The sequence below is a fragment of the Salmo salar genome, chromosome 13, assembly GCF_965601325.2.
Source record: "Salmo salar chromosome 13, fSalSal1, whole genome shotgun sequence".
Lineage (NCBI taxonomy): Eukaryota > Metazoa > Chordata > Actinopteri > Salmoniformes > Salmonidae > Salmo > Salmo salar.
Window position 1 is genome coordinate 32,155,244 of NC_138303.1, and position 12,460 is coordinate 32,167,703.

Below are 12,460 nucleotides of genomic sequence, written 5' to 3' on the forward strand. Positions count from 1 at the left end.
GACGGACCTGAGCACGGGCGTTTCCTGTTTTAGTTTCTGTCTATAGGCTGGGAGCAACAAAATGGAGTCATGGTCAGATTTGCCGAAGGCAGGGCAGGGCTTTGTATGCATCGTGGAAGTTAGAGTAGCAATAATCGAGAATGCTAGCAACCCGTATCTTGCATTCGATATGCTGATAGACTTTAGGAAGTCTAGTTCTTAAGGTTAGCTTTGTTAAAATCCCTGGCTACAATAAAATCAGCCTCAGGATGTATGGTTTCCAGTTTACATAGAGTCCAATGAAGTTCTTTCAGGGCTGACGAGGTAATTGCTTGGGGGGGATATACACGGCTGTGACTATAATCGAAAAGAATTCTCTTGGAAGATATTGCGGTCAGCATTTGATTGTAAGGAATTCTAGGTCAGGTGAACAAAAGGACTTACATTCCTGTATGTTGTTGTGATTACACCATGAGTCGTTAATCATAAGGCATACACCCCCACCCTTCTTCTTACCAGAGAGATGTTTGTTTCTGTCGGTGCGATGCATGAAGAGCCGGGTGGGTGTACCGACTCTGACAACATATTCCGAGTGAGCCATGTTTCCGTGAAACAGAGAATGTTACAATCTCTGATGTCTCTCTGGAAGGCAACTCGTGCCCTAATTTTGTCCACTTTGTTATCTAGAGATTGGACATTGGTGAGTAATATGCTCGGAAGGGGTGGGTGGTGTGCTCGCCTTCTGAGTCTGACCAGTAGGCCACTCCGTCTGCCTCTCCTGCGGCGACCGTGTTGTTTTGGGTCGACCTCTGGGATAAGATCCCATGTCCAGGGTGGAGGACCGAACAAAGGATCCGCTTTGGGAAAGACGTATTCCTGGTCGTAATGTTGGTAAGTTGTCATTGCTTTTATATCCAATAGTTCTTCCCGGGTGTATGTAATAACTCTTGAGATTTCCTGGGCTAACAATGTAAAAAATAATACATAAACTAGTACATAAAAAAAAAACAAATAACTGCGTAGTTTCCTGAGGACCAGAAGCGAGGCGACCATCTCTGTCAGCGTCATCTTGCTGTATTCTTGATACCATTTGAAAGGAAACACTCTGTGGAAGTTTGTGGAAATGTGAAATTAATGTAGGAGAATATAACACATTAGATCTGGTAAAAGCTAATACAAAGAAAAAAAATGCCTTTTTTTCATTGAAATGCAAGAGAAAGGTCATGAGGTACTATTCCAGGTTAGCCGCAATTTAGATTTTGGCCACTAGATGGCAACAGTGTATGTGCAAAGTTTTAGACTGATTCAATGAACCATTGCATTTCTGTTAAAAATGTTGTATCAAAATTGCCTAACTTTGCAATCATTGTTTTTTGTTTATAATACATTTCAAGTAAAAAGTCTTAGTCTCAGTATCACTCCGGTAGCGTAGATTTGCCAGTGTGCTATTTCACCAGTTGTCATAGTGTTGTGCAATTGCATTTTCGAAGTAACCTCAAAAATTTCAAGCATCAAAAGACAGAATCATCAGGTTTTTTATCAGGGGATAAACATACTTTATTCATTTAAAATATTATGTAATAAAAAGCTAAGTAGGATTCCTTTCATGGCGAGGTTCCAACCTCACCCATACATATTGTTACCCACAAACCAAAATGATTAGCATTAAGTCGTCTATACTTTGACAGGTGTGACTGTCTCAGTGTGAGTATATCACAGCTCCTCCCTGTGCTCTTTGTCCTCTTTCTCTTCCTTGGCTGCACTCTGTGTGTCTACACCGGGCTCCTGGCCCCCCTCTCCCTCCTGTTCCCCTTCCTTGTCCTGTTTGTCTGTCCACACGGGGCCGCTGGTGCCGGGCTTGGCCAGGCGGAACTGGGTGGGCCTCAGGGAGTAGCAGAAGGATGGTACCTGGTCGGGGTGGCAGGCTTTGGTGGCCCGCAGGCGTCTCACAGAGAGGCGTGAGCCCTCAGTCAGAGCCGGGGTAGACAGGGACTTGAAGGTATTCTTCACCCACAGGAGATCTGGGGGCTTGCGATGTTCCGAGTTCCCCGATCGCCGCTGCCAGGTGCACTTGCTGAGCTGGAGCTCCACGCGCGCTTGGGCTGGCTTGAGGGGCCGAGGACTGGGTTTGTGGATGGGATGGGGTCTGGGGGCCCCTCCTGGGCCTGTGGGTCGGTTGGGACCGGTTTGCAGGGATGGATCATTGTGTGTAGTGACAGGGGCAGGATGGTCAGTGGCATCAGTGCCAGTCAGGGGTACCAAGACAGCCGTCATGGCTACAGGAGAAAATGTATTTTCACTCACTGACTTCTCCCGAGACACTGATGCTACAGACTCGGTCTTCTGAGTCCTGCTGGTGGTGAAGATCATTTGGGTGGAGGCACTCTTTGGGCGCTGGGCTTGGAGGGGTACTGCTGTTTTGCTCCTGCGGCTAAGAACAGGGACATGGGCAGTCTCGCCATCATACAGTAGCACAAAGTCCCTCTGACTGGCCAATGGCAGCAGCTTCAGTCCACAGCGACACTTGTTGAAGATCTCCAGAGTCAGATCTACAGGAGATAAGGCATAAGGCTGTAAGGCCTGATTAACCTACAGCTGGGTACTAGCTATCACACATCAGGCTATTTTCAACCCTCCAATAGAAAAACAGAGAGAAGCCACACACAGGCAAACTAACAAATTAAAGGGGAACTGGCGACACTTCATCTCGCTATCTTGAATTGCAAAGACAAAAAAAGTATTTCCGAACTGTGTTTATTTCTGAGATCAGCTGCATTTGAGGATATCTTGTCAAATTCTTGAGGTAATATCATAGTCCAACAGAACTAATTAAGCCAGTCATGTGAAGGGTAGTGTGTGCTCACCCAAAGTTTCCACAACAGTACTGGGAATCACTTCCTTCAGGGCCTCACAGTTGGTGTGGAGGGCTGGGTTACAGTTCATCTCCAACAGCCACACCTAGATGAGGACAGACAAAGGCACAGCAAGCACATCAACTGATAATTTGACCAACCGCTCACAAATACTTTTAAACTCACACACACTTTACATTAAAAACCAATGAGGTGTTTTGCCGACCTTAAAGTCATCGTCAATCATGAAATCACAGCCAATCAGGTCAAAGTACCCCAGTTTACGATATAGCTTGGCTTTCACAGCGAAGAAACACTGGATCATGATCTGCTGCATTCGCTTCTAATGAATGGATAACAGACATAGGGCAAGACAAACAAACAGACAGACACAAAGGTGTGGGTGGAGCGGATGTCGTTTGTAGTCTCTCCCAGGAGTAAAATCACATCACTTAACTATAAATAACACCAATGATGCTTTCATAATTGGTCCCTGAAGGGTTAACTTAACCATGATGTAAACCTAAAAAAAAACTACAACTCACGGCGAAAGCGCCAAGCACCCAGTCCCTAGGCAGGCCCTTGGCAACACTGAGCTTGTCATTGACGTAGGTGTTGAATCGATCCATGGACCAGACAGTCTCCTCCTTCAGCACGCTGTAGAGAGGGTTCTTCTTCTGCATGTACTGTGGGGAAACAAAAGGAGGACCAGGATACACATGAATGGCCAGAGAGAGGAGTTGTTACAGGGCCAACAGTTTGAGACTTGATTGGTACCATTATTTTATGACCTGGTTTCTGGTCTATTTTCACGCAGTATCCTAAGGAGATGCATCTGTTGACAACCTGATTCTGAAATAGTAATACTCTGCTTATATGACTAAACTTGCAGGTCAGGGGAGCAGGTTGACGTTTATTGTCTTGTCCTGGAGCAGAACTGAGCATTTTCCCTTTAGACAGGCCAACTGCAACATCAAAATTGCCTATATTGTAAAGATTCATTATATTTTTTATTTTACTTTTTGTCTTTATTTAAGGTTAGGGTTAGACATTAGGGTTAACAGTGTGGTTAAGGTTAGAGTTAGAGTTTTGGTTTAAAATCAGCTGGTGACCACTCTGCAGAGCTGCCTCCAGAACAAGATTCATGACGAAAAACACTATCCTGCTCAGGGGAGGCAAAATAATTTTGTAAACCATGAAAGAGAAGCATATTTTTTCTACTAACCTGATTGGTCAAATGGGAAGAGAGGTTGGGGGAGTTGGGGTCATAAAGGTCGCAGGTCAAGCGCACGTAACCATGGCGAAAAAATACCATGTAGGGTGAGGTGCAGGCAATGAGGAAATAGGAGCGCACATCAAACTTTCTCCCCTTTAAGAGCAGAGGGTTCTGGACATACCTGAGGAAACATTAGATATACATTATAATCCACTTGGCTGATCTAGGATCGTCCCCGCAGTCCAAATAATTGTATTCATAATGATAAGGAAAAACAGATCCTAGATCAGCATGCATACTCTTTCTGAATACAGGCCCAGAGCCTTGTATCAATAGATACAAGGCTCTGTAGATACAATAGATACGCTGAGAACGTCACGAAAACAATGTGCACGCTTCAGTGGTGCAGAAAGCCATGTGTGGTTGTGATTCTGGATAGCCAGATAGCTAGCAACAATGACAAGAAACTGCCATGTGGGGAATCGTTGTATCTTGTTATTGATACCATGTCTTGTTTGAGGTGTTTTGACTGATGTTTCGTCTATGCTAAATGTCTCAAATTCATGAGCTAGCTAAGCAACAACTGTAACGATGTATTTGAGAGATGAGGTGCTCAATGTGAAACTTTATATATAGTTTACATGTTGTCAACAATCTATGCCAACACCGTCTGTTTTGCCGCATAAACCAACCTGTCTAATACATGGCTCTTTTAAAAACAGATCTTACATTCCCTCTGTTGGTAGAAATGTAATAATATATCCAATTCGTCAACTGAATATGGCAAACAATGGCAGCTTTGCAATTCATGGAGAATTACTACAGTATAACCACATCGAATAAAATCAGAATTATAAAATGTATTTGATGATCATATAATCTGCAATTCCTTTTGGCTTTGCAGACACAGTACTGAACGTCCTTATAAAGTAGCGTTCACAGCCCTACTGTTCACCCACTGCTGCACGATGCGTGCCTGGGGCAAGCGAAAAGGCAGCGTCCTGTTGCACTGGCTCTCTGCGATGTTCTGCAGCTTGAGTCTGAAGGCCGAGACGTCGTCCTGGCTCCTCAGGAGGAAGATGCCTCGCCCCTGGTTGAGGCCCGTGGGCTTACAGATCCACATGCTTGTCTTCTCATCACACATACCTAGCAACGCAACATGGTTTTATTAGAATATCTAACGTAAACTTGAATGAAACTACTGATACGAGCAAGAGCAGTGTGCTTTCTTTTTTCGCATTATTCCCATGCACCTGCAACAATATAACTCAGATGTGGGAATGATTTTTTAAATGTCTTATTAGAATATCTCCAAATAGTGACATTTAATCATTGTAGTTATATGTGAACTATGCAGACAAATTAGTTATATGTCACCTTTGCTGACTACATTACCTACAGTACCAGTGAAAAGCTTGGACACACCTACTTATTCATGAGTTTTTATTTATTTTTTACTATTTTCTACATTGTAGAATAATAGTGAAGACATCAAAACTATGAAATAACACATGGAATCTTGTAGTAACCAAAAAAGTGTTGAACAAAGAGATTCTTCAAAGTAGCGACCCTTTGCCTTGATGACAGCTTTGCACACTCTTGGCATTCTCTCAACCAGCTTCATGAGGTAGTCACCTGGAATGCATTTCAATTAACCTTGTTAAAAGTTCATTTGTAGAATTTCTTTCCATCTTAATGCGTTTGGGCCAATCAGTTGTGTTGTGACATGGTAGCGGTGGTATACAGAGATTGCCCTATTTGGTAAAAGACAGAGTCCATACTATGGCAAGAACAGCTAAAATAAGCAAATAGAAATGACAGTCCGTCATTGCTTTAAGACATGAAATTCAGTCAATCCAGAACATTTCAAGAATTTTTAAAGTTTCTTCAAGTGCAGTCACAAAAACCATCAAGCGCTATGATAAAACTGACACTTATGAGGACCGCCACCGGGAAGGAAGACCCAGGTTTGTAACTGCTGCAGAGGATTAGTTCATTAGAGTTACCAGCCTCAGAAATTGCAGCCCAAATAAATGCTTCACAGAATTCAAGTAACAGACACATCTCAACATCAACTGTTCAGAGGAGACTGAGTGAATCAGGCCTTCATGGTCAAATTGCTGCACAGAAACCAATACTAAAGGACACCAATAAGAAGAAGAGACTCGCTTGGACCAAGAAACACGAGCAATGGACATTAGACTGGTGGAAATCTGTCCTTTGATCTGATGGAAAAATTCCAAATTTGAGATTTTTGGTTCCAACCGGTGTGTTTTTGTGAGACGCAGAGTAGGTGAACGGATGATAGGAGTGGCAGGTAGCCTAGTGGTTAGCACGTTGGACTAGTAACCGAAAGGTTGCAAGATTAAGTCCCCGAGCTGACAAGGTAAAAATCTGTTGTTTTGCCCCTGAACAAGGCAGTTAACCCACTGTTCCTAGGCCGTCATTGAAAATAAGAATTTGTTCTTAACTGACTTGCCGAGTTAAATAAAGGTAAAATAAAATCTCTGTGGTGTGGTTCCCATCGTGAAGCATGGAGGAGGAGGTGGGATGGTGTGGGGTGCTTTGCTGGTGACACTGTCAGTGATTTATTTAGAATTCAAGGCACACTTAACCAGAATGGCTACCAGAGCATTCTGCAGCGATACGCCATCCCACCTGGTTTGTGTTTAGTGGGACTATCATTTGTTTTTCAACAAGACCATGACCCAACACACCTCCAGGCTGTGTAAGGGCAATTTGACCTAGAGAGGAGAGTGATGGAGTGCTGCATCAGATGACCTGGCCTCCACAATTACCCCACCTCAACCCAATTGAGAAGGTTAGGGATGAGTTGGACCGTGGAGTGAAGGAAAGCAGCCAACAAGTGCTCAGCATATGTGGGAACTCCTTCAAGACTGTTGGAAAAGCATTCCAGGTGAAGCTGGTTGAGAGAATCCCAAGAGTGTGCAAAGCTGTCATCAAGGCAAAGGGGGGCTGCTTTGAAGAATCTAAAATATAACATATATTTTGATTTGTTTAACACTTTTTTGGTTATACATGATTCCATGTGTTTTTTCATAGCTTTGATGTCTTTACTATTATTCTACAATGTAGAAAACAGTCATAAATAAATAAAAACCCATGAATAAGTAGGTGTGTCCAAGCTTTTCACTGTTACTGTATGTGTCACAATAATGAGTTATTTATGTCACCAAGCAGACTAAACCTTATTGTTGTCATTATGCATGTTATTATATTTCACCTGATTGTTGTAATTTTGCCGTAGGCTTGAGAGATGCTGTTTCAATTGATAATATGCAGATGTATCATTGTCATCCTCTTAACTTAAAGGAACAATTATAGGATTTTCAAGAAGCAAAGTGTCAGTTGCCACACCATTATGATGATGCAGTTTGCAGCATGATGATGATGTGGCAAGTGGCACTTTGCTTCTTGAAAGTCCAATATCCTGAAAACTTGACTGCTGACATGCAAAGATTTGGGGACTGTATTAACAATGGACTAATGAAAAAATACCAAAATATCGTTTTTGAGTGGATTTGTCATTTAACTTTTAGAATTAAAGTTACTATTAACTTCATGATGATGCACATTGAAAGTTATACTGCATCCTTCTTCTATGGCAGCTGAGTCATAAGTCTACTTGTGCTATTGGTGTGGGAGAACTGGGAGAACTGACTGTGTCATGGTTTCTTCTTCAACCCTTCTGCCTCTTTAACAAACCTAACTGCAGAAGGTGAAATTAACAGGTTTCGAAATGCCTTGAGGCCAATATGTAAAGCTTAATAAAGAGCAGTGATACTAGCAAGAGCAGTGTGCAGGTTTCTTCTTTTTTCTCATGTTACTCAACTGTTACCATGCACCTGCAACAAAGAAAGCTCAGATGTGTGAGTGCCTTTTGAATTTTGAAATGAACAGCTTTGAAATGAGGTGAGGAGCAATGGTGGAAAGCCTGCTGCAGTAAGGCGGTAGCCAATGTTAAAGGACTGTGGGTGTCATGGCTTTTCACTACGTCTCTCTCTGTCTCTCAGACATGCCCTCTGCCAGCATTTCTCTATAGCAACACAACAGGTTTCTCTTGTGATTTTATCACAATAGCCTACTAGGAACTGAAGTGCTGTACCTTAACGTTCCAACATAAAAATAAATAAATAATAATACATTAAAATCGCCAGGACAACTATTGTGTCACGCAAATCTGTCAGTTACGCATGATTTGTTTTCATTATCTTTGCCGTCATTGTCTTTTCCATGAAGCACAAGTTACTTTCTCAACTGTAGCCCGCTACAGAATCTTGTTGAACCTGTATTGTAGTGTGCAAGTATTGACATGTTATCGTGTTACTGGAGGCGTTGTATTTGACTTAGGCCAATTTTTACCTTCCTGCTGGGCAAAGAAAGCCTCTCTCTCATCTCTCATGTCCATGCGGAAGGTGGTGGGGAAAAACTCCTCAATTTTCATCCTCCTACAAGGCAGAGAAGTATTGCCATTAGATGAAAGGTCACTGTATTACTTAAAGGGATAGTCTTATCTTATTTTCAATACTGGATTTAAAACGGATCCAGGAAAATCAATACCCTAGTGAAGTAAAAAAAATAAAAAAAAATAAAGGGAGCTAACATAAGTTATAGAAGTAGCCATTAGATGAAGTAACCATTGGAAGTAGACATTAGTAACTACTCTATAGAGATACAGTATTTTACAGGACTATAATGTGAGAGGCCTATGCACCTTCTTTGTCTCAGATGCCTCACCTCAGTCCCCGACCGTGGTTGACCTTGCTGCTGAAGCGGTCATACTCCCTTAGGCTGCTAAGGAGGCCGATCTTAGTGGTCAGCACCTTGTTGTTGGGGATCTGGAAAAGGAGCTGTTCACCTACGACATGATGACATATTCAAAACCATTCTCCTTCATATAGTCATTTTACATCTGTTGTCTTCTACAAAAGAGACATGATTTCAAACACTGAACCCAGATATATATTTGCCGCTTATTATGAAATATTCAAGACTGAATTAACATTTTATGTAACTGTAACTGTATTGATACCTCTGTGGAGTGAACCATATGAGCTTGTATAGTACAGTTACCTTCTTTGAAGTTGTAATAGGTGACTGGGGATTTGATCTCACACCACTTGAGTTTAAAGTCCTCTCTAGTCTTGTCATAGATCCGTTGCCATCCTCTGCTCTCACAATAGGAGGTTACTCTACATTGAATAAAAGTAGTCAATACAAAAAATGGCTAGACTCAAAAGATTGAATTAAGGCCTAAGTTGAATTGTCTTATCATTTCACTTCGTTGGAATAGGGGAGTGACTTACATGGAGGCTCCGTTCCCTCCTCCAAAGAAGAAGAAAGACCCTGGGCCCCTGGGCTCCTCTGTCCGCCTGTCCCTCTCCCTTTCTGGATATGGTAGTAACACCACCCCCCTGGGGGATGACCTCCTCCTGCTCCCACTGAAGCACTGCTCCTCCAGACACACACCTGCCGCACCCAGAGATATGGATTAAAACACACACTCATACACACACAAGTAAACGCACACATGCGTACACTCGTACAGAACATGCACGCTTACACACTTGAACTGCTGAGTGCCAAATTCTATTCAAAAAGTGTCAATATGTACTGTAACTAAAATGGTGGCAACTCTAGATAGGAAAGTCTTGTTTACTAAACCATAATAAATAATATTGCTTTTATCAGCTTTGTAGTTCCTGAGTGCTGATTTTGAACATGCCTTTTCATTTCAGTATTCTAGCTTTTCTTTTATCTTTGTTCACTAAAGCATATAAGAACTGTTTTGCACTGTATGACTAACTGGACGTTTATATGCCTCTCCTGTTACTTATTATCGGAAAACTTTAGCAGACAAATTCGATTTTTAGAACCTGATGAGAAAAAAAACTGAATTGAACCACCAGAATACCACCATTCTCCACACACACCTGGCCCTCCATCCTCCCCGCTCCTCCGTGCTGCAGACATCCCCTGGTTACCTCTGAGACCTGTCTGTGGGTCCTCCTGCAGTTGGCCTGCCCCTTCACTGGGTTCTGATGTCACTTCCTGTATCTTGTTGTTGTGGGCCAGGGACCCGCTGTCTCCCACCTCCTCCTGTGTCCCTCCCTGGCTCTGTCTCTCCCGGGGCGTGTTGTCTCCACAGGCCAGCTGGGCTTCCGGCAGCCCTCTCACCCCTGTCTCGCCCTGAGGGCAGGGCTCAACCAAGTTCTCAGATGACATCACTTACCACTGATGCTGACCCAGATCGTGGGAGTAGTGGAGTACTGTAACAGGAGGAGTTTTTCCATTGGGAATGGCACCTGGACCGGACCACCCCTCTCCTTCTCGCAGTCTGTGACACTATGGATAAGATTCAAAAGGATGGCTGTTTAATTGTAGTTTCTTGCATGTTTGTTATTCTATTTTTTATTGAGAAATACAATTTTCTAAATGTAATCACAAAATGCAATTTAATCTCAATGTCAAGCAAATTGTATTTTACTGTATTCATAGCCTTGAACATTTGCCAAATTGTTTTATTATTTTATGCTTTATAGCTAATAAAATGTTAAGGACAAGTAATTAGATTAATTAATATATCACAAAATGCATTAAATGTAGTCCTATTGAGCAATTTGCAGAATCGAGTGTTTAGCAGAAGTAGATAGGCAGTAAGTGATGACCTCTGACCTTATCTTAAGCTGGTCTTGTTGCGCACTGATGCCTTTAGATTTCAGCTATGCATGCAGCTATTTAGGTCCAAAACAACAGCTTTTTCTTTGTATGCATTTCATCCAATGGTCCACATGAGGCCCTGAAAAGGAGAAAAAATTGCCCATGCACAAATGAGATAGTGTAAGTCAATATGCTGTAATTCAGTGTTAGTCCATGTAGGTTTTGGTCTGTATAAAATACTACTGGCACACTGGTAGCCAGCTTAGCCAATGCAGGACAAACTGATTAGGAAAGTGTGTAAACAGCCACTGGTTGCCTGGGAAATGGGTGCCTTGGCAACAGTTGCTAATTCTAGATTGAATCTTGCAACAATATCACCACAAGATATACTAGTCAAGGATATGAATCCCACATGCACCCCACCTCCAAGTTTAGTTTCATTCAATATTAATTGCCAGTAAGCCTGTGGTGTGACTTCTATAGTAATATGATAACAGAGTGTCAACCAAAATGGATTTGTCAGTTTTCCAATGCATTGTATCTAGCAAAAGTGTAAAATAATATTTTCTGGAGGGTGCACACATCAAAGTATCCAGGGGGCATTTCTTTCCTTTTTTGTTGTAATAATCTTCACACCTTGTCTTGGGTCTTTGTTCCATAAATGTCCACTTCTTTCCAGATTCAATTTAATAAGTACTGATCTAAAAATAAACATGTTTAATTTGTATTCATTTTATCACTGAGTGTGTGTTTGCGGGGGATCATGGCAAATACTGGTAGGTAGTTAAGGAAACATTTTCCTTTTTTCTCTCCCCCATAAAATTTGCCTGCCCCTTTTTTAAATCCAGTAATCACTCCCCATCTCACCCATTTGCCTACAGACGACCCACCCAGTCACAGTTGGCAATTACCACTAATCCTCCCTCTACCTCCGAACACCATGATAAATTACTGGGAGTGGTGCCGTTGCATCTAACAGCCATGCAAACCTACAATATACTGTTGTCTGATTGTGGATTTGAATGTTATGAGGGTCTTTCCACAAAATGAGTGCCTTTTGCGGCCCTTTGATATTTGAAGTAGAAATTGTACACCAATATTTAATTTTAAAAGCCTGTTATACCTGGGGTGGCAGGTAGCCTAGTGGTTTGAGCGTTGGGCCAGTAACCAAAAGATTGCTAGATCAAATCCCAGAGCTGACAAGGTAAAAATCTGTTGTTCTGCCCCTGAACAAGGCAGTTAACCCACTGTTCCTAGGCTGTCATTGTAAATAAGAATTTGTTCTTAACTGACTTGCCTAGTTAAATGAAGTTTCCTTGAATATAATATACTGTGACCACATGGAGAATTCAATCAATCTGATTTTTATAGGAATAAAGATATGGTGAAACTATTATTTTTGCCTCTTTTTTTCATAAGAACAATTGTACATTTTATAGTCAAATCATAGTGTAAAAGCAGGTGAGCTGGTTCTACTCTTTTTGGCCATTTGCTGGTGTTTTGTGGTGTAAAATTGAGTGGGTTGAGCATAACACGTAAACCCTGTTATGCATTCATTAGATAGACAGGCTAGAAATGTTCGAACTATGTCTTTTTTTTAAAGCTTGCATTCAAATGCCACTCCCTGTTGCACAAACTGTAAAACAGGATAAGTTCTGGCTACTCAAACATTTTGAGGAAACTGATTACCTAAAATACAAATACGGGCACTTTTGGATGTTGAATGTTATTG

The 12,460-nt window shown here is 41.9% G+C and overlaps 1 protein-coding gene across 1 annotated transcript; it reads right to left on the reverse strand.

The window, feature by feature from the left end:
- Nucleotides 1–1,525: 1,525 nt before the first annotated feature.
- On the reverse strand, nt 1,526–9,553 carry ttll10 (tubulin tyrosine ligase-like family, member 10; the record flags this gene model as incomplete). The annotated part of the gene is made up of 10 exons (XM_014135380.3): nt 1,526–2,528; nt 2,844–2,937; nt 3,058–3,174; nt 3,377–3,517; nt 4,057–4,228; nt 5,007–5,193; nt 8,431–8,516; nt 8,806–8,926; nt 9,142–9,260; nt 9,375–9,553. Coding segments are annotated over 10 exons (2,052 nt in total), but the record flags the coding sequence as incomplete, so codon positions are not given.
- Nucleotides 9,554–12,460: the final 2,907 nt, after the last annotated feature.